Source organism: Pongo abelii, chromosome 11 (genome assembly GCF_028885655.2).
Source record: "Pongo abelii isolate AG06213 chromosome 11, NHGRI_mPonAbe1-v2.0_pri, whole genome shotgun sequence".
NCBI classification, from domain to species: domain Eukaryota; kingdom Metazoa; phylum Chordata; class Mammalia; order Primates; family Hominidae; genus Pongo; species Pongo abelii.
The window spans coordinates 81,474,026-81,495,820 of record NC_071996.2 but is presented as its reverse complement, the minus strand read 5'-3'; the positions used below and the strand labels follow the sequence as shown (position 1 = coordinate 81,495,820).

At 38.0% G+C, this 21,795-nt stretch overlaps 1 protein-coding gene and 1 non-coding gene across 2 annotated transcripts in view; both read left to right on the top strand.

The window, feature by feature from the left end:
* Positions 1 to 21,795, top strand: part of CCDC141 (coiled-coil domain containing 141) — a 228,237-nt gene that overhangs the window by 205,754 nt on the left and 688 nt on the right. The window contains exons 22-26 of the mRNA XM_054549559.2: positions 138 to 250; positions 4,541 to 4,657; positions 12,559 to 13,403; positions 15,867 to 17,330; positions 19,522 to 19,598. Coding sequence (XP_054405534.1) covers positions 138 to 250; positions 4,541 to 4,657; positions 12,559 to 13,403; positions 15,867 to 16,134 — 1,343 coding nt within the window. The 3' untranslated portion in view covers positions 16,135 to 17,330; positions 19,522 to 19,598. The remainder of the gene's footprint in view (positions 1 to 137; positions 251 to 4,540; positions 4,658 to 12,558; positions 13,404 to 15,866; positions 17,331 to 19,521; positions 19,599 to 21,795) is intronic.
* On the top strand, positions 18,868 to 18,926 carry LOC112132461 (U7 small nuclear RNA). The gene has a single exon (XR_002914228.1). It is a non-coding gene; the product is annotated as a U7 small nuclear RNA (small nuclear RNA).

Sequence of the window (21,795 nt, the reverse complement as noted above, 5' to 3'; positions counted from 1 at the left end):
TTCATTTATTTATCTGTTCAGCAAATATTTATTATTTATCAGCCCTTACACTGGACAGGGAGAGGAATTTATACCTGGACTTTTTTTCTTGCTAAAAATTTGACCTTTAAAACTAGTTTCATCCTTCTCCTCCCCAGGTTTGGAAGAAGGACAGAAATATATTGAGAAAATAGTGACAAAACACAAAGAGGTTCTTGAATCTGTGACTGAATTATGTGAGTCCCTCACAGAGCTCGAAGAAAAACTGAAGGTAATTTCTTCTTCCTAGAATATGTATTTTCAAGCAAAATAAATAAAATGTGTTAATCAAATGTCTTCTGGTGCAAAGACATTTTAATAGAATCTCTCAAGGGACATAATGTGCACATTTGTTTTACAGCTTTCTAACATAATTATCTGGGTGTTTGTCATAATTAATTCTATTTCTTTCCCATCACTGCAGAGAAAAATATTGCTGGGAATGAAGGCTAAACATAATTAAGGTGTCTGGTTTACATTTTCATGGATCATATTCTAAAAAATGTGTCCCATTAAGACTCTGCCAGTAAACTTTGTATTAAGTAGCCTATGGTTTTGTTCATAAATAATAGATGCCTGGGTTTTTTTTTTCTCTCCAAATTGCGGCACCAGAGAAAATACAAGTAATCTTCAGGTATTATATTCATTCAACACTTTTCCTCATGGAAATAGTAAACTAATCATGATCACTTTTAGTAGAATACAAATTTGATCATAACGAATATAGAGAATATGTTTATGTCTAAGCAAAACCAGTTAAAGTGAAATACATATGTTTCTTTGTCAATGTCATGTCAAAAACTGGTTTGATTAATGCTGTTTTTATAGCTGGCTGAAAGAACTGGTTGTTGAGGATGGGGAGAATAGCAAGGTCATTAAGATCAAAGGCTGTAGAGCAAAGCACAGTTGCCTTGAAATACCAACTCCCTAAATAATTGGATTTGTGACCTTGGGTAAATTATTTAATCTCCCTGAGTCTGTTTCCTGATCTACAAAGTGGATCCCAGGGTAGCCCGGAGGATTGACTGCGAAGATACTCAAGATTATTGTTGTGATAATTGTTATTGAGGCCTAGTGGTGGTCTTGCAGTTTAGAGCAGAATTATGTTTATTTCTAACAGCCACTTTTTTCTGTAGAAATTTCCATGTCATAAATTTATGTGCCTCTTCCATTCAAATAGTTTGTGAGGCTTTTAATTCAGTGGGTGCCCAACCAAATTATCTTTATCCTTTGGTTACGAATCTAGATTTTTTTTAACCATTTTACCATTTTAAATAACACTACAATGAACATCTTCATGCATAGCTTTTTCTTTCTTTTGTATTATTAACCACACATAAATTCTACAATCAGGTTTGAGAAAACTGAAATTTTTAATATATGAAATGATTACTATTTCTAATATATATGTTATTTGCTTCCCATCATTGTTTCACAATGATAATAAACCACATATCTCATGTAATCTTTTTCAACATTTATTCTTTCCTCCCCACCCCCACCCCACCCCCGAGGAGCTGCTGCTGCTTCTGACTTTCAATACGAAGGCTGAAAATCGCTACTTCCTCTGACTGTTTGCTCTTCATTGTCTACAATATTCCTCCCATTTACGTTGCACATCTTCAAGTGAGGGTCAGCTTCATAAAATCTACTTTCTTCAAGTTATATCCCTTTCCAGCTTTTACCTTGATGGCTATTCTTCCTGAAATAGCTGTTTCCACAGCCTCTCCCACTTCCTCATTCTCCATTCCTTACACACTCAGTGTAGTCAGGATTGCATTCTCTCTTTCTCACGCTCAACCTGTCACTTGGATTCTCTTTTGCAGTAGTCAGGAGTCCTCTAATTATACTCCCAGCTAGATTACCCTTCCTAAATAGTTCTGCTAGTGTCATCTTCACCTTCACAACACTGTACTACAAACTCTTCCTTACCAAGTCAAGTTCCAATTCAAGGCATTTCAGTGTTCTGAAGCTGGTCACCTTTCCAAACCATTGTGCTTCTGCATTCACTGTAGGTCTGTGTCCCACTGATCTACTATGCTCCGTGGGATGTCCCACTTCTAAACCTTTACTTCAAGAACACGAACTTCTGTCTCTGTTTTTCGAAATCTTACCATCTCTCAGAGCCAAACCCAAATGCTGCCTCCTCCATAAATCCTTCCTTAGCTATATCACTCCCTCCCTGATCTCCCATGCCACTTGTGTGCCTTCCTACCTGTCTTAGTCCATCCCGGCTGCTACGCCAAATGCCATAGACAAGATGCCTTATAAAAAACAGACATTTGTTTCTCATAGTTCTGGAGGCTGGAAGTTCAAGATCAAGATGCTGGCAGATTTGGTGTCTAGTGACGACTTCCTGGTAGCTGTCTACTCACTCTACCCTTACATGGTAAAAGAATGAGGGGTATCTCTCAGGCCTCTTTTCTAAGGGCACTAATCCTATTCATGAGAGCTTCACCCTCGTGACCTAATCACTTCCCAAAGGCATCATCTCCTAATACCATCGCCTTAAGGATGTGGATTTTAACATTTAAACTTTGGGGGAACATAAACATTCAGGCTAGTATAATCACACATATAACTACTACATATAATTACATCACATATAACTACTGTTGCCATCCCAACACTCCCTACTTGATTACACTTAACCCTCTGGCGCTGCTAAATTTAGTGTCCCACACAATATTTAACACTATGCTTTGCCTTGTATTTATTTATTGATTGATTGATTGATTTAGAGACAGTGTGTCGCTCTGTTGCCCAGGCTGGAGTGTAGTGGTGTTATCATGGCTCACTGCAGCCTCGACTTCCCAGGCTCAAGCAATCCTCCAACCTCAGCCTCCCAAGTAGCTGGGACCACAGGCATGCACCACCACACTCGGCTAATGTTTTGATTTTTTTGTAAAGTTGAGGTCTCACTATGTTGCCCAAGCTAGTCTCAAACTCCTGGGCTCAAGTGATCTTTCTGCCTTGGCCTCTCAAAATGCTGGGGTTACAGGTGTGAGCCACCACACCTGGCCTGCTTTGCTTTTTAAAGCAGGTACTCCAGAAAGAGTTTTGGCTTTTGTAGTAAATGCCCAATGGATTGGTACAGAGAAGAACTATCTTTCAGTGCTTGAAGATGTTTAATTTGGGTGGATGTAGAAATGAGAAAGGGTCTCTCTGGCAAGAGAACTAGGCAGCAGCATTATCTTTATGAGTTACAGCCTCAGCAAACACTTGCCAAAGAATGCTTAGCAGCACTTTACAGGTGTTTGTATGAAGAGAGCAAATGTCTATTTTTTATGTTATTAAATATAAAGGTTGATGCTATGGCTCTCTTTTCAAAGTTATAGAAAGTGGGCTCAGCAATTCCTGTCAAGGCTGAAATAGTGATAGAAATCCTTTCTAATGTATAGCAATTTGAGACTTACAAAGGACGTTCATATACATTATCTCCAGTGATTTCCAAATAGTTGAGATGAAAAGAAGGCAAATGTTTTCTGTGTAGAGGTGAAAGGAAAAGTCCAAAGAGGGTAAAAGTGCTTTACATGGGCCCCAATAGTCAATAGTGGTAGATCTGAAATTTGAATTTAGATCTAATTCACATTCTAGCATTCTTTCCACACCAGCTGATATTTTGGAATAAGATATCAGCTGCATACCAAAGCAGAGTGGCTCATTGAGCAGCACAAACCAGTTCAGTTTAGAGTTGGGACTGAAAGCAGAATCTCCCCAGTAGTGGGTCTCCCTGAATCCTCCAAGCCAGTGTCACATATGCATTTTGATGAGCATGCGTGTTTAAGACTCATCTAAGGATTTTATTCCAGGTGGAATAGAGACGCTTCCTTTGCAGTATAATCATCATTCTAAACTGGTGTATTCTATCACATGGGATACCAGTGGTTCTTTCCACCTTTACAAAGTCTTCTCAGCTCTCGCACTGACTCCACAGCACTTTGCAAACCCCCACTACCTCCATGACTAAAACTGAGCCCCATGAAATGCAGGGAACAAAATATCTTCAACCACATGAAGCATCCTGTGTTCTCAATTGCTGTTTTTCTTTACTATACTCAGTGATATTTTATTCCTCTTTTCAAGAGTCTCCCTAGTATTTTGCTTGTGTAGATTCTCTGGATTTCCTACTTTCTTCTCCCCTAGAGACCTTTAATCATTTCTACCTCACTGCTGCTCCCGAGACTCTCCTAATGGTTTACACTGCCATGCATAATGATTCCTTTCTCTAGAGAATGCTCCTGCAGAAGCATCCTATTATAATGATTACTTTTTTCCTGCTGGGCCTTTCAACAACCAATTTTTACTGGCAATGAACTCTATCAAAGGAATGAGGCAGGAGGGAAACTGTGAGCTGGGAGGGATAATTTTATAAATCACATCATGGGAGTACACCAGTCTCTTGTGGAATATATTTGCTGAAAGGTTGCAAGTGGTCTATGTTTTCTTCCGAGTAGTTAGTTTATGGCACTGTTCTCCAACTTTCCTGGCTCATGCTCTCACTAACTGTTGCTTTGTACAGCAGGGAGATGTTTTAAAGATGCATCCGAATTTGGAAGACTTCCATGATGATTATATTGACTTGCTAAAGGAACCAGCAAAAAATAAGCAGACAATATTCAATGAAGAAAGGAATAAGGTAAAGAAAACTACTTAACCTCAGCTATTCAGTACTTTTGCTTTGAGGTTAAAGTCATTGTCCATTGCAAAATAAAAGTGAATTGCAGCTTCCTTATCTATCCAAATAGAATTTCCCAGTGTAAATGCAATGTGAGTTTCCTCCTCCATTGCTTCCTTTTGCTCCTCTCTTGGTGCTTCTTCTCTCTGTTATGCTGTTTCCTCTGAGCTTCTCACTATCGAGTACCAAAACCATGACATTTCACAGTAGCATTGGGAGAGCCATTTAAATGCCATGTCACCCCAAACCACTTGTTTTTCCCATCTCTAGCTGCGTTTTCCATTGTCTTTTTATATCCAATCCAACTTCAAATTTTACTTCTCCCTTTTTATCATATTGCCAAGCCATGATTTTTATTGTTTTACACAACCCATTAGCAAACCTTAATACATGAAATTAGATAGTATCTTGTTCCCATAGTCTCTACCTCTAAGATGATATTTCCAGCACATTTACCAAACCATAGAATCCAGCTGAAATATAAATACTAAAGTGTTTAGAGAAATATTTAAATTATTGTAAAACTTATGCACTTACTGATAAAGCATGTAATGACTACAGATACTCACAAAAATGCAAATGTATCATGATTTTGAAAGTGTTATTTAAATCACAACATCATGATGGTTTTTCAGTCTAAGTTGTTCACTCTCTATTCACAGCTGCTGGACTATAATTAGCTTTTGACTTTTTGCTTTGCCAAGTTGCCTGCTCCCAATGTTTCTCTCCCGAGGAGCTGAAGGAACAATCAAAGTCAACATTATTCTCAACCATGCTCAAATTAATAAAATACACTTCTTGTGACATGAGAGTTAAAAACAAAAACCCTCTCCATTTGTAACAGTTATTTCATGGAGAAAGATTTATCATTCCTTGAAGTCAATATGGTTCTTTCAGCTTTCTTATAGGTCCTTTTCCACAGGTTAATCTATGTCAAGGCCTGGTGCAGTTATACAACCAGCAGGCAGCAAGTAGTGTTAAGCAAACTGTCTTTTTTTGTGGTAGGGTCTTGAGCCACTTAAACCCAGATTCCTCTCTGAGGCAAAGGAAAGCTGCCAAACTTTGGTCATTTTGCTGGATGTTACTCTTGTATCACATGGTCTTACGTTACTCCGATTGGTCTAAATCAGGGTTTCTCAACCACAGCACTGTTGACATTTTGGCCAGATAATTCTCTATTGTGGGGAGCTGTCCTATGCATTGTAGTTTTGCAGTATTCCTGGCCTTGCTCACTAGATGCCGGTAGCATCTATTATACTAAAATCACTTCAATTGAGAATGACTAGTCGACATAATAAAGAATAGCCTTAAATGCACCACATTTTCTTAAAAAGGTTTCTAAGAGTTACTAAATCCAACACTCTATCATTTATTTTATTTAGTTCTGCACAATTTCCTACATTGTGAACTAGACACACTTACTAAGAACTCAGAAACAAAAGTTATTGCTACCAAAGAAACAAAAATAATTTATACTTAGTAAAAGTAGTTTTTCTTGCTTTTATTTTCTTGTTAGAAGAGACAGATTCCTTTAAATTAAAAAAAAAAGCAAGATTTACGTTCATGGAAAAATAATTTTTATTCTAATATAAACTAAAAGGATAGGGCATCAGTCATTTCGGGTGTAAGTGAAGGTCTACAATTACAGCTGTCAAGAATTCTTATTAACATCATGTCATGTCCTGGTGCAATTGATGTAGACAGCAAAATAAAAGGGTGGCAGTAATCTTCACTTTTAAGTAGCTCAATCACATTTACCCTCTTATTGTCTCTATTATTTATATGTAGATCAGATGTAATGATTCTCCACAACCCCATGTGGGCAGATAAGAAGCACCAAGTGAAAAGCTTGTCCTGGTATTACTGCAGTCAATTCTGATACCCTTAAATGATGGTAGACTTCCTGAAGAAATTATTTGAGTTGGAAAGAATAGTTCCACTGAACTACTACAAGAATATATTCAATGCAGGGATTTTTTTTTTTCCTGGAGATAGCAAAGTACTTCTCATTTTTCAGACCCAAAAATGCAGCAGGTGGAATTAGGCAATTCACTAAATGCAATACACGTAGCACTGCTAACAGATTAGTGATGGTGTTTTATTCCCAACGTGAGCACCGAAGCTATGAAAACTCCTAAGGTTAAATGGAAGCACACAGTATTAACAGGCTCACCTAAAGTCATGGAACTATTCAGTGGAAGATGATGGCTTTTGATGCCAGCATTTAGAGTTATAGAATTTTAGTGCTAGAAGGGATTTAATCAAATATCATTTTACAGTTGAGGAAACTGAGGCCAAAAGGGATTGAATATATTGTCCTCCAAAAATTAAAGAAAGTAGTGTAAGAACTGGCAGTCACCCCAATTCTCCTGAATTTTAGCCATACACTTTTCCCACAAGACCAAAATGGGAGCTCCCAGGAACTGTTGCATATACATAAGCTGTTTTGTAATGACACTGTAGTTGTCCATGACAAACTTTTCCCCTCTTCCTATTTATCTGTTTATAAGCAATAGCATGGAAATATTTTTGCACCAAAGAATTCAGTGGAGTGCTCTTATCAGACTGGGTGAGGAGGGTCCCTGCACTCCCCCTCTACCCTCAACACACACACACACACACACACACACACACACACACTAATGCTGATCACCTGGCAGGTACAGGAAGATGTTCCTGAAACACTTGCCTTGAAAAAAATTGGGAAGAGAATTAGCATTCTTCTTCACCACCTCTCTGTTCCCTTATCTTTTACCTTGTCCACCTAAAGTGCACAAAAATACCGTATCACCCCTTTTTGTCTAAAGCTCCCGCTAAGGGCCTTCTCTACAAATGCCTTTTACAGACCAAGTCCTATGCTTAATATCTTCCTTTGTATTCTTCCTACTTCCTTTCATTAAATCTTTAACCTAAAGTAAGGCTATCTGTTATGGAGTTATTTTGGAAGATAAAATCTTGTGGTGTTCCTTCAGATTTACCACATAAGTAGTTCCCTGCTCTATAGACTTTGAGGATTGGTTCTGCCCACTTAGTTGAATGGATGTAGGAATATCACTGTATTCTCCCTTCCAGACACTTTTTCTGCCTACCGGGCAATGATTTAAATTCAAGGGATTATGCCCATCAGCAGAAATGAAAGTTCAGAAGTCCTGACAGAGACAAGACTTGAAGCTATAGATTTAGTATTAATTAAAAGCTAATTGTTTACTAGATATGTAAGTGGGTAAGATGTTTGAGGGGCAAGGAATATAGAGACAATTAGAGAACTTAAAGATAAGACTGCAGGCCATTCATATATTTAGAAGGTGGGAAAAGGAAAAGGAATCAACAAAAAGACAAAGATCAGCCTCTCAATTTGATATAAGAAAAGCAGATTGAGAGTTGAGCTATGTTTTGCTGAATTAGATCAGAGTTTCCCAGCTATTTTGCCAGAACTCATTAGACTGATGTAAATATGCCCTGTCTGTACTGAAAACCATAGATTTATTTAACCTTTTCTGGGTAAATAACACACACATTTTTTTTGTAATAACAAACATGGTTTTATGGTGAAAAAATATTAACAAATAATTAGTATATGTGAATGTTTGGATAGCATTTTCATAGTTGAAAAGTAGACAGTTCTAGAAAATATAGCTCAGTGAGTTTTAAAATAATGTTTCTGGCTGGGTGCTGTGGGTTATGCCTGTAATTCCAGCACTTTGGGAGGCCAAGGCAGGTGGATCCCCTGAAGCCAGGAGTTCAAGACCAGCCTGGCCAACATGGTGAAACCCCGTCTCTACTAAAAATACAAGAATTAGCTGGGCGTGGTGGTGGGTGCCTGTAATCCCAACTACTTGGGAGGCTGAGGCAGAAGAATCATTTGAACTTGGGAGATGCAGATTGCAGTGAGCCGAGATTGTGCCATTGCACTCCAGTCTTGGCAACAAGAGTGAAACTCCATCTCAAAAATAAAAATAAAAATAAAATAAAATAATGTTTACATAAAATTCCATAATGACTTAAAAACTGAAATCTTATTTGCATTTTTAATTTTTTAAATTTTTTATATGATACATAATAGATATACATAGTTTTGAGGTACCTGTGATAATTTAATGCATTCAATTTTGCATTTAAGAATAAAAGCAGAAGTGCCAAGAGCCAAGTGGATTTACTCAGAAAACCACTTGCATATATATTAAACTCACCTTATCTTGCTTCCTGAGATGATTATTTAATGAGTAATTCTAGGTTAGTGCCACAGGCATAATTTATTATAGTTTCAAGATGTCATTTGATAAACACACTTATGATGCTCTCTTAAGATAAGTGGAGAAATGTGTACTGAATGAGGGTTTGGCCAAGTTATAATTGTACTCAAGAGTGTTAAGTAGTTCATCAACGTCAACTTTGGAGACAATCTGTCTTGTGGAGATATCTAACTTTGTTCTAAATACTGCAGTGTTCAACATTTTCATCAATAGCATTAATGGACAGAGGAGGTAGGACATTTTAGTTGACTACAAATTCAGCATGAGTCAATGGTCCCATGTGATTTTTATTTAAAAAAAATGAACTAATACAATCACCTTAATAAAAACATATCATATAAGTCAAGAAGATGATGATTCCACTGATTACTTACCATCTGGAAAGTAAACAACTCTAGAAACAAACATGTTTAATGGGAAGTTAAATGGTTCCAGGAAAAGATTTGAGAAAACTCTTTCCCTCTTATTGATAGTAGAAATTATTGCGTAGTGTTATTTTTTGAGGAAAGTACTTTTTCTATTTTAGGAATTGTTAGAAGTGAAAAAATGATAGCCTTGGATTCCTTTCATGTGTTTGGCACCAGCTGAAAGTAAGATACAGGAGTCAGGAACCAGTTAAAGCTGGATGGCTTGGACTTTTCTAGTGGGTTTCCCTAAACTTCATGCCTGATTTAAATAGGTTAAATATGTACCCAGTCCACTTGGGTGCCCATCTAGACGACCACAGACTTCACCTCCAGGGTGCCTGAGAGCCAACCTGAACCCATGCATTTCATGAAAGGCAAATCCAAAAGTGGGGGCCTCATAGAGACAGATCTGAGCATGCTCAGTACCTTCTTCCAAACCCTCAATTAGGAAATAAATTCCTTCCCAGCAGGGATTGAGGAGTTGGGGGACGGGTCTGGACTTTTATTCAAGTTTCTCTCCTAAGCTTGTTGTAAATCTTCAGACAATTGTAAAACATTATTCTTCTGTGGAGAGCCATAGGTTACCTGAAGAAGTCATTAAGGAGTTGTCATTGTCTGCCCCTGGAAGGCCAACAAGTCAACAAATGTCCCTGCTCTTCTATGAAGGGCCTTGTGGCCCAGTAGGAGTGGGACCTCCCAGAAATGACCAAGATGATGAGAGTTGAGGCAAAAGAAGACCTGAAAGTGTCTGGTACAGAGAAAGAGGCTTAGACAGATTGTAGGACCAATTCTCCAAACAGTCAAAGAGCTATTAAAGTTGGAGAGCAGCTGGACTTTTTGTGTAGCTCCAGGAGGCCAATTCAGATCCATTGGTGGAAATTGCAGGAAGGCAGATCTTTGCTACATATAGGAAGATATTCTTAACACAAGTAAGGCACACATTCTCAAAGTACTCTTTCAGAAAAAGTGTTCAAATAGAGGCTGCCAAAATGTTGTAGTGGAGATTCTTAGACTGAATAGGTGGTTGATCAAAGTCCCTATAAGGAGGAAAATAAGCATTCTACTTTCATGAAGAGATGGAGAGAGAGAGAGAGAGACTAAGCTAAGCTGTGGCATGACAGCCAAAAGAGGGAGGGGCAATTAGTAATTTAGTATTCTTTTTAATGAGGGGAACTTCTAAGAACATCTGGGTTTTAGACTCAGAATTTAAACTTTTAGTAAATGGCTGAAGGAAACCACTTTCGCTAAGCTGGGTTAATGTTTCTCTGAGGAGAGATAATCTCTGTGGGATAGTACAAGCAACATTGCTTTGCTTCGACTCTTCAACCTGAAAACACATTTTTTTTTTTTTTGGAGACAAAGTTTCACTCTTGTTGCCCAGGTTGGGGTACAATGGCAGGATCTCGATCTCGGCTCACTGCAACCTCTACCTGAGTTCAAGAGATTCTCCTGCTTCAGCCTCCCAAAGTAGCTGGGATTACAGGCACCCATCACCACACCTAGCTAATTTTTTTTTTTTTTTTTTTGAGACAGAGTCTCACTCTGTTGCCCAGGATGGAGTGCAGTGGTGCAATCTCTGCTCACTGCAACTTCTGCCTCCTGGGTTCAAGAGATTCTCCTGCCTCAGCCTCCCGAGTAGCTGGGACTGCAGGTGCGCACCACCACGCCTGGCTGATTTTTTGCATTTTTAGTAGAGATGGGGTTTCACCATGTTAGCCAGGATGGTCTCTATCTCCTCACCTCATGATCCACCTACCCTGGCCTCCCAAAGTGCTGGGATTACAGGTGTGAGCCACCGCACACAGCCTTATTTTCTTAAAAATCACTTACAAAATGTATATCAAGAGCAGGACTACGGGCTAAAATGAAAAACTCAAAAGCAAGGCAAGATGTGACTTTCCTATATGCATCAGTTACTACAGGACAAAAACCAGTACATACTAAGTAAGAAGGCACCCAAAATGCTGAAGAATGGCACAGAAAGGAGATATAAAACAAGCAGGTGGGGATAGATAAGATCACTTTTCAGCTTCAATGTTCTTTTGAGTCTATGCAACAGGGATATTTGAGCCTCTTCTTAAACCAGAGATGGATGTGGATTAAACTAGGACAGTGGAAGCAGAGAAAGAAGTACTGCTACTCACCACTCCTAGTAGGACTGCACTCCGATTGGAGCAGAGACAAGTGGCAGGTGCTTTCCTATTGTATCTTGATGTGCTCTCTTGAGAAAGGCCATCACGTCTGATTGTCCCATTAATATCTACCTCCTCCACTAGGATATCATCTCCTCACCTGTAGAGACTGATCTACTTGTATTCACCAAATTATGCCTCTAATACTAGTATGGTTCCTAGTGTATAGCAGTAGGTGCTCAATAAATATTTTTTCCATGCAAGAATAAACTAAGGGACTTCAAGAAAACAAAACTAGTCATGAAGAATTGCTTTCTCTATATGAGGTACATAGAGGGGTCAAATGCATAGAGCAAGAGAATAGAATGGTGGTTGCCAGAGGCTGAGTCGGGGGAAGACAGATGATTAGGGGGTTAGTGTTTAGTGGATACAGAGTTTCAATTGGAAAGATGAAAAAGTTGTGGAGATGGATGGCAGTGATAGTTACACTTAATGTGAATGCACTTAATGCCACTGAACCATACACTTAAACATGGTTGAAGTGGTACATTTTATGTATATTTCACTACAATTTATTTTAAAAAGAAATGGCTTTCTTGAGAGAAAGGACAGGTTATTCTGGGAGAGTCCAAGGAATCATCTAACAAGGGAGTCTCTGATTGTCAGCATCTGTGTGTTTATAGATGTGTGTGTAGACAAGCCAGACCTAAGCTGACTTTGCTGTTTGAGAAGACTCCCCAGATCATGGTTTGAAAGATGTTGATCTAGTCCAACCCCTTCACTACAGATGGAAACTAGGGCTTTCTCTCTTCTGTTCACAAAGTCTATCACATTTTACTCAGAACTTGAGGTCTTTATAATGATTCCTTACTCATGAGAAGTGGGACTGTGCTCAGGATCGACAGACAAATGGTTTCCCACCTGTAATTCTTGCTCCAGCCCCCTAAATTTTAACCCCCTGTAGGTTGTCTCAAGTTGTCTCTCTGAAGTTGAGTTTTGCTGTAATTGAAACTGGAAAAAGAAAAATGAATGAATAAGGATGATTTGGCTTTTCTTTTTTCAACGGGCAGGCGCAGGTTGCAGATCTTTTGGGCATCAATGGAACAGGGGAAGAGCGGCTACCGCAAGACCTGAAGGTGTCCACTGACAAGGAGGGTGGCGTCCAGGGCCTGCTCCTGCTTGAAGACATGCTCTCAGGGGAAGAATATGAGTGTGTCTCACCTGATGACATCTCGCTGCCTCCTCTCCCAGGAAGCCCTGAGTCCCCCCTTGCACCATCTGACATGGAGGTGGAAGAGCCTGTCAGCTCCTCCCTCAGCCTTCACATAAGCAGCTATGGGGTGCAGGCTGGGACCAGCAGCCCAGGGGATGCCCAGGAAACTGTTCTTCCACCACCTGTTGCATTTGCGGATGCATGCAATGATAAGAGAGATACATTTTCAAGTCACTTTGAGAGGCCTTACCTCCAATTCAAAGCTGAGCCCCCACTAACCTCTGGAGGATTCGTGGAAAAGAGTACTGCCTTACATACAATCAGTGCCGAACATCCAGAGAGCATGATGAGTGAAGTGCATGAGAGAGCTTTACAGCAGCACCCTCAGGCTCAGGGCGGTTTGCTAGAAACACGGAAGAAAATGCATGCTGATAATAACTTCACTAAAACCCAAGATAGGCTGCATGCTTCCTCTGATGCATTCTCGGGCCTCAGGTTTCAATCAGGCGCCAGCGGGGGCTATCAGAGGCAAATGGTTCCTCGAGAAGAGATTAAAAACACATCACCAAAGAGCAGCGTGGTCAGCCTAGCTGACCAGGCACCTAATTTCTCCAGGCTCCTGTCTAATGTAACTGTCATGGAAGGTTCTCCAGTGACTTTGGAAGTTGAAGTAACAGGATTTCCAGAGCCTACACTGACATGGTGGGTAGCCTATAATGACAAGCCATAAATGGAAACAAATTCAGTCACAGAGAAAAATCATTCTGTGAGCACTGACTGAAAGATTTGGGGCTAGCTGATTAATATTCTATGACACTGCAATTCTGCATGATTCAATCTCACATCAGACCCCTCTCATTTTAGTAGCAGCATAGTTAAAACCCTTAAGAAAAATAAAAGGTAACCATATAAAGTACTAATAATTTAACAAATTTCCAAAGCACTGTAGGTTGGTTGTGCTTGTTTTTTTCTGTTTAACATTCCACATTTCTAAAGACTGTGGGTTGAAATTATTTTTTATTGTCTATTTCCATATAAGCATGGCATCTGCTTGCTTTAACTACCTTTATGCAATTGAAAATATAAGAATTTGTTTTTGTTTCCCTTTTCTCTCGTTTACCTCTTTCATCTTTTTCCTCTTTCCAACAGAGTCACACATGTCATCTTTGTAACATTTTGTTTTACTAGGATTTCTTTTTACAAATTTTTTCCATGTGAGAGGTGGAATAAAAATATTTCTGTCACAGTTGCTCCAGGTGACAGGCAATAAACTCATTTTTGAAAGGTAGTATAATAACTGAGCTGTAAACGATATGATTTCACTCTGGAGACATCGTTATTTTTTAGCCTATTTGTTTCAGTAAAAGCAAACTGTAGAATACTGGTTTTGGATCACCTACTATTGGTAACAAAAGCAGTTCTTTCTCAATATGTGGGTTACTTTTAAACATTTAGAAAATTCTCATCCTTAAGTAAATTTATTTGAGGACAAAGTTACAAATCTGCGAGAGCCAGTTTATACTTATAAGCTAAGATTAAGTAAAATAGCATTTATTGATCACAATGTTTCAGTAGATATTAAATGATCAGTTTCAATTATTGTGTGTGCCTATTGATGGTACTTGAAATATGAACCAGTTATCTAAGGAACTTATGAGAAAACTTCAGTTTCTCAAATTATTTTAAAAAACTGCACTTGTGCTATATTAGTGCAGTCACTTTTGCTTTTTGTTTTATTGTCTTTATTGTTGCATGTTTTTTACAAATCAAGAGTGTCATATTTATGAATTTTAAAGATATTTAATTCATTATTAAATCTCAGTTCACTCCAAAGAAAAATGTTGTCAGATGTGTTTCTTGTTTTTGTCCACACAGTAAATATTAATAATTTGGTTAGTATGTGTGCGGTTAAAGAACAACTGCTACATACGTGTTGTTGAAGAATATTGCAATGTTGTAAACAAATGTGTTGCTGTCAGATTTACAACTGTGCTCAATTAATAACTGACAAGCTTTCAGGATATCATACATTCTTAGGATACCCAAGAAAAGGCAAAGTTATCACTTAGGCAATGGGAACAGAAAACGATTCAGATTTGTCATCACCCCTGAGTGATAGATTGTGGGTATAAATAAATAAACAAGAATCTCAGATATACAAAGTAAACAAATTATTTGCTTCATAAAACCATGCAGTTAAGCACTCATGTTCATAGGAAACTTTTAGAAATATGTTATTAATAGTCATAATCCAGTTGCATAAATACCTTTTATAATTAGAAGTCATTTTCTTCTAATGAAATTGCTTCAAAAAAATTAAATGAAGTGATCTCATCAGGAGGTGATGTTAAGTACAGTCCTCTAAAACAGCACATCTGTATAGTCCTGTGGATACTGTGGCATGAATATGATGGGGTAGATGAGTCTCACTCCCATACAGTTTATAAGGAGTCACAGCTACTGTTCCAGAGTGGCAAAAAGAATAAAGCTGGACAACATGAGGGTGCCATTTCACACCCTAGGTAATTGTTACTATGAGCAAATGGTGGCCTAGTGTGACCAGATGGTATGTTTTGTTTTTGTTTTTGTTTTTAGGCGTAGCTGGATATCTGAATTTTCATATGCAATATTCCAATTTTTAAAGGATTTCAAAAAATTCAGTTTTCCAAAAACATTATCTGAGCCAGTCAAAGCAATTCTCTCACCACCAGTTGCCAACTTCTGCTTGAAAGATAAACAGCCCATAATACCAGCTACTCAGGAGGCTGAGGCAGGCAGATTGCTTGAAACCAGGAGTTCAAGACCAGCCTGGGTAACATAGCGAGATCCTGTCTCTTAAAAAAAATAAAAAATAAAAAATAAAAAACTTAGCCTGCACATGTTGGTAAGCGCCTGTAGTCCCAGCTACTTGAGAGCCTGAGGTGGGAGGATTGCTTGATCCCAGGAGTTTGAGGCTGCAATGATCTCTGATTCTGCTACTGCACTCTAGCCTACCAAAGAAAAAAAGATAAAGAGCCCCACTGGAATTTGTTGTGGCTACAAGGTTCCTACTAATCCTAATAGAATATTGCAGTGGTAATGGGCCTATTTGCAACCATTATTAGAACTTGGAAATAATGTGAAAAAAGAGCAATCCTGACTTTAAAAACTGCCTCTCTGCTTCAGGTACAAGAAGGGCCAGAAACTGTCTGCAGATGGGCACTTACAGGTTTTACACAAGGAGACAAGGCATTCGGTGTTCATTCCAAAGGTATGCAAGGCAGACGCAGGCCTCTATGTGGCTCGGGCCCAAAACTCTAGCGGCGCTCTCTCTTCCAATGTCATCCTCCACGTGACAGGTAACTGCAAGCCACCAATCACAAGAATAAACTGGATAACCCTGTGTATCGTCTATGTTAGTGTGTCCCTAATGTACTGGCTACTCACACAATAACTGTGGTGTTGGCACCAATGGACATCATTCTCATGTACCTAAAGAACAATGCTGCTGTTTATCTTCCTGCACCTCCTGCAAAGCATCTCCCACCAAATGTATCTCCAGTCTCATCACCATACTTGTCTGGCTAATACCACTGCTAGGTGAAATAATCAAATTTTCTTGAGTGTTTAATATATTTGAGAAGCTTGGTAAATTATCTGTAGTGGATAAGAAAGTATTTTTGTACTCTAGAAGGAGATGTTTTCAACATAATATGCAGCAAAATTATTCTATGCCTATTCCCTCCTAATTTAAGGGTGTGCAGATGAAGGCTGACATCGGCATAGAGATGTGCTAAATTTCAAATACAGTTGTTCTATAATTTATTTTTAATTGTATTTTGAAACATCCCTTTGTAGGGAATATCAGTAGAACTATTGAATTGATGTTGTATTTTTGCATTAGCTGTCCTTTAATTTTTCTTTCCATGTCTTGATCTTGTTACCAAAATGCATTCTGTGTAATTTCAACATAGACTACATTCCTGTGTCTGATGATGTCACTGTAAATAATCATTCGTCATGTTGCTCTCATGGGTTTGACATTGGAGGATAGACGTGCCATCAACTTTAAATAGAGTTTCCATCTTTTGTCAGCTCTGCATGTCGTACAGCAAGATGGAACACAGGTTGCAAGAAAGAACCAACATTATTCCTGACATTCTATTGATGTGTTTTGAGCAGCAATGTGTAACCAGGTGTTTCTGCTTCTAATCTTGATTCTGCTGATGACCATTTTTATACTCTATGGCAAAGCATCTCTTTGCCTCAGTTTCCTGTCATGAAAATGAGTTCATCATCTACCTCTTGGGCAATTGGGAGTTTTCATTATGTGTCTTTTAAACATCTGGAAAATGGAAAGCACTCTATGAGGGCTAAGGATAATGATATTGTTTAATGTAATTTGTCATCAGACTGGCCTCCTGCTCACTATTTCTTTTTTTTTTTTAGATGATTTTTTTTAGAATATTAAATTAAAGGAGTGCTGTTAATATGTAATTTTCAACTAGTTTCATGGGGGAAAGTGATGTTTTATGAATTAGAACTTAAATTCCTATCTAATTTCTTAAGACTGCATTCTTTTCAAAGACTTGAAATTAAACTCAGGAGGATACATTTTGTTAGTTCTAGGGGGAAACGTGTAATAGAATGGTATGAGATGAATTCTATCCTTTTATAATAATTATTACTATAATATTGAAGAATTCTATGCCTTTCTGAAACACTTTATTCAGAAAAGATCATTTTTTGTCTTCCTTTTAAAAATAAGCATGAAGTAGGGAAGCATTTGTTTTTTAGATTTTAAATGTAGTCTTATGCTGAGGAAAATCTTTAGTTGAAAGAATAATTCATTACAGATTTTTGATGAAGGGAAGAAATTAATTATGTTGCTGGAAGACTGTCTACAAATAATCAAAACATTTAAATGTAATGTATTCAAGTTGTTATTAAATGTATTCAAGTTGTTATTAAAAAGTTACTGAATGTTATCTGAAGATGTGAAATGTGTAGTCAAGTAAAAAGTTGGCATATACTTTCTTGTGCTGCATATCCAATTAAATTAAAAAATTAAATCTCGGTTTCCTTCTAAATTTTGATAGAACCATATTAAAAGCTTGTATACACAGCATCCTAGGGAATTTCTCTTAACTATCTTTTTTTTTTTTTTTTTTTTGAGAAAGAGTCTTGCTCTCTTGCCCAGTGCAGTGGTGCCATCTTGGCTCACTGCAACCTCCACCTCCAGGTTCAAGCAATTCTCCTGCTTCAGCCTCCCGAGTAGCTAGGATTACAGGCATGCCTACCTAATGTTTATGTTTTTAGTAGAAACCAGGTTTCACCATGTTGGCCAGGCTGGGCCTCAGCCTCCCAAAGTGCCAGGATTACGGGTATGAGCCACCATACCTGGCCTCTTGTATCCTTTTTGTCCAATTTCAAATAATGTGAGAATCTTGCCTAACTGCTATTGCCCATGTTGAAGCTAAAGAGTAAAAACCTATTCATGTCCAAAGAAGGCAGGTGAGACCCGGTAACAAACTGTCTCTCTTCCCATTTTCTCTTTCTTATTAATTTGGCAGATCTCCCTTCCCATTTTGTCAACATGGTTGAATTTGTGTGTTGGGGTTGTTAGGGCATGGGAATTCCTGGTTTGCTTTCTCTATTGCGTGCTTGTTCAAGTTAACTCTTTGGGGAGCAGAGTGAGATACATACGCATCCATGGTTATGATGTAAAAAAGCATGCAAAATCCATTTTTAGAGAGAGAGAGAGAGAAAGGTGGGGGTGGGGAGCACAAAGATCAGAAAAGAGTACTATGCTGATATTCAAGATATAGTACAGATAGCTTTCTGTGTACCTATCCATCTACCTATTCATCTGGGCTATTGATTGACTCCCACAGCAGTAAAGAATAATTATTCAGTTATTCTTCTGGTTATGTTTTAATTTCAAAAACTTAAGTGTGATTTTCCTTTTTGCTGGGATTTCTGTCTTGAGCAAATAATTCTTCTTATGAAAGTATCAATTGCAATTACTGGTTAAAAATGTAAGACATAGGAAATTTAAGTGTTGTTTCTATTTTAAGGTATATACATAATTTATAACCATTTACTTCTAGAGAAAATCCTGAATGGTTAGTAATATCAAAACATTTCCAACAAGAAAACTAAAATGAAAAGAAAGATTAAAAATTACATGTGTTACAGCTCTTTTAGAATTTGTCTAGCAGGTTTTCTGGTGAAAATTGAACTCAAGATTTTCACCAGAAAACTTTTTAAAACTTCTAAACTCTTAAACAAATTGTAAATACTTGATACTTCGAAGAACTGCAAAACAAAATGTTTTTAAGTTTTCATAAGGCAAAATCATTGAGTTTTCCAGCTTTGATTTTCCAATAAAAGGATGTATAAATATTTGGTGGTAGTTTTTCACACTCAATTCCAAGAGAAATTTACTGTGGGAATCTGTACATTTGAATCTCTGAATATTCTATGATATTTAAAATATTTGAACAAGATGCAGAAAATTTTTTAGCTATATTAATCAATAATGGTAACCTCTATCACTCATGATCAAGACACATACTTAAAATAGATGACTACAAGACCCTTCTAACTGCTTTGCTCAAATTTAAATTTCCTCAAGTAGTTCATAGGCCCTTTACAACCTGGCCTCCCCTCTCCACCCTCTGTTTGATCCCCTCCTATTACCCCCAACCCCTAGCAAAGTGACATTTAACTTCAGGGTTTTAACATATCATGCTCTTCTCTGCAGCCCTTTCTTCCTATAACTCTCTTACTATCTTCACCACCCTATCTTCATGTGACTTAACTCTTGCTTATGTTCCAGTTCTGCTGAGACACAACTTCCCCTGGAAAGCCGCCTGACCCATCAAGTCTAGAGAAGATGGTCCTGCCATGTGCACTGTAAGCACCTGCACTGCCCAGCCACACCCCTGAATATACACACGGGAATCACAGGTTTGAGCCTCTGTCTCCTCTGGCTAAGCTGTAAGAACCTTATCAGCAGGATCCATGACAGCTCTGTTGTCATTGTATTGCCAGTACCTAAGACACAGTCACACTCAGTAAACTCTTTCAAATTGAATTGTTGCCAAAGGTAAACAAAGATAAACCTAGCTTTTTTAGAGAAAGGAGAGGGGAAATGTAAACAGAAAAAGATGATTCTCCCTTCTTATAGACAGGAGTCAATCCAAATCATGCCCTAACAATGAAGCACGCATGAAAATCTCTCACCTCATCTGCAAAACTTGTGTGAGCACCCTCCAGACCCTCTGGGCTAGACCCTGATTGAAAATTTGAATTTAAAAATAGATACTGGCTCCACGGACTAAAATAACAGTAACGAGGAAAAAGGAAAGGTCCAGGATTGTTGTTCCTGGATCAATATTGTTCCAACATTTTAAAGTGTTCCAAAGTTTTAAAACATATGTACTTAGGCATAAATCATCATCCGGTATGAGGAACTGGATGCCTCCACTCTCTATGACTAAATCCAAACTGTCAAAACCAGAATTTATGTACTTCTTTAGAACACTACGTAAATGATCAATATTTAATTGTGGCTGGGGCTCAGTAATCTGGGCTGTGAACAGATCTTATTTGAAACCAGTATTTCATACAAACTTGTAAATATAAAGAAAGCCAAATCCAAGAACTTGAGTATTTGAATTCCAAATGAAGAAAGGAAAGAATATCTTATTTTGTTCTGCTTTATGTTTGTCTTTATTCATGACCATTTCTTCCTAAAAATTACCATCTGAAGCTTTTGACACTCCTGTTGTATGCACAGCATTTTAAGTGCAGCCATGAAATAAGTTAGTTTTGAAACAAAATAAAATATCTCCTTCCAGTATGCTCTGATATTGTGTCAATGTAAATGCCAAAGCATAACAGACTGTTTTCCATTTATAATAAGTGGAATCTTGAGTTGCATTGGAAAGCTAAAAGATTTGCATTGACTTAAATGAAAGTGTCCTTTTTAAAGCAAAAACAATTCATTTTCTCTGTGCTCATCACAGGAGATGAGATTTGAATGTTATTAGTTGTGCATGAATTCAACCTCAAAAACAGGAAGCACACAGCTGTGATTTTGGCCTTTTTCCATGAATCTCCACAGCACTGTTCCTTTTGATGGTGAGAGTTTGTATAACATCATGAACTGTCTGAGCATCAGTGCAGGTTGGAGGCATGACACTCCTCAGGGTGAACAAGTCTTTGTGTTGAGAGTTTGAGCGTTTGGCCTGCTCACTCTTCCTTCTGTTCAACAGCAGTTTCATTTGCGTAACCCCGGACATGGCAAATCGGATTCATTGGATCCTCCTTTTTGTACCATAAAATTAACTTCCTATCTTCCTTAAAGAGCAAGAGTGCAGAAATAATTGTATAGACAAGAATGTGTGTGTATTCCCAATTAGCACAATAAAAACTGGGTGAAATCAAAATATATTTTAACCATAGGAGTAGATGAAAAAAATAGATCAAATTCAATTTTTCTTTAAACCAGAACAATAATAGTTACACAACATGAAGTTTTCTATCTGTATTCTCATGGCTGCTTGCCATGGCTCTTTTTCCATTTAGAATGCACATAAACATCAATACTTGTAAAATAGCAGCTCCAGAACTAGGTAATAAAATGAAATCTTTTTCCTTTGTCCCATTCAACAACAGTTCTTTTTACAAGAACTTTATTGATTCAAGCTTCTACAAAATGGTATTTTTATCTTATATATGCGTTTTAAAAAACATGCAATAAAATCTTTTGAGTATAAAAAAATCAGTGAAATATAAAGGGACATACTTTATCCATGGCAAATTTTCTCCAACGCATATTATGCTAATGGTGGCAGACAGCCACCTCTCTTTGTAATAAGTATTATGCACACCCACACACAAACAAGCTGTTGGAAAACAGAGTCAGCTGGAAATGCAGACAAGGTAGGAAACCACTTACTTGGCAGGGTCAGAAAGGCGAATATGCCCATTTGCTTCAGAACCGCTCCTCTGGCAGCTGCTGCCATGCCAACCCTGCAGGGCCAGCCTTTGATTCGAGTGAATGCAGCTCCAGAAGGTGCCTTTTAAAATGCATTTTTATTCATTT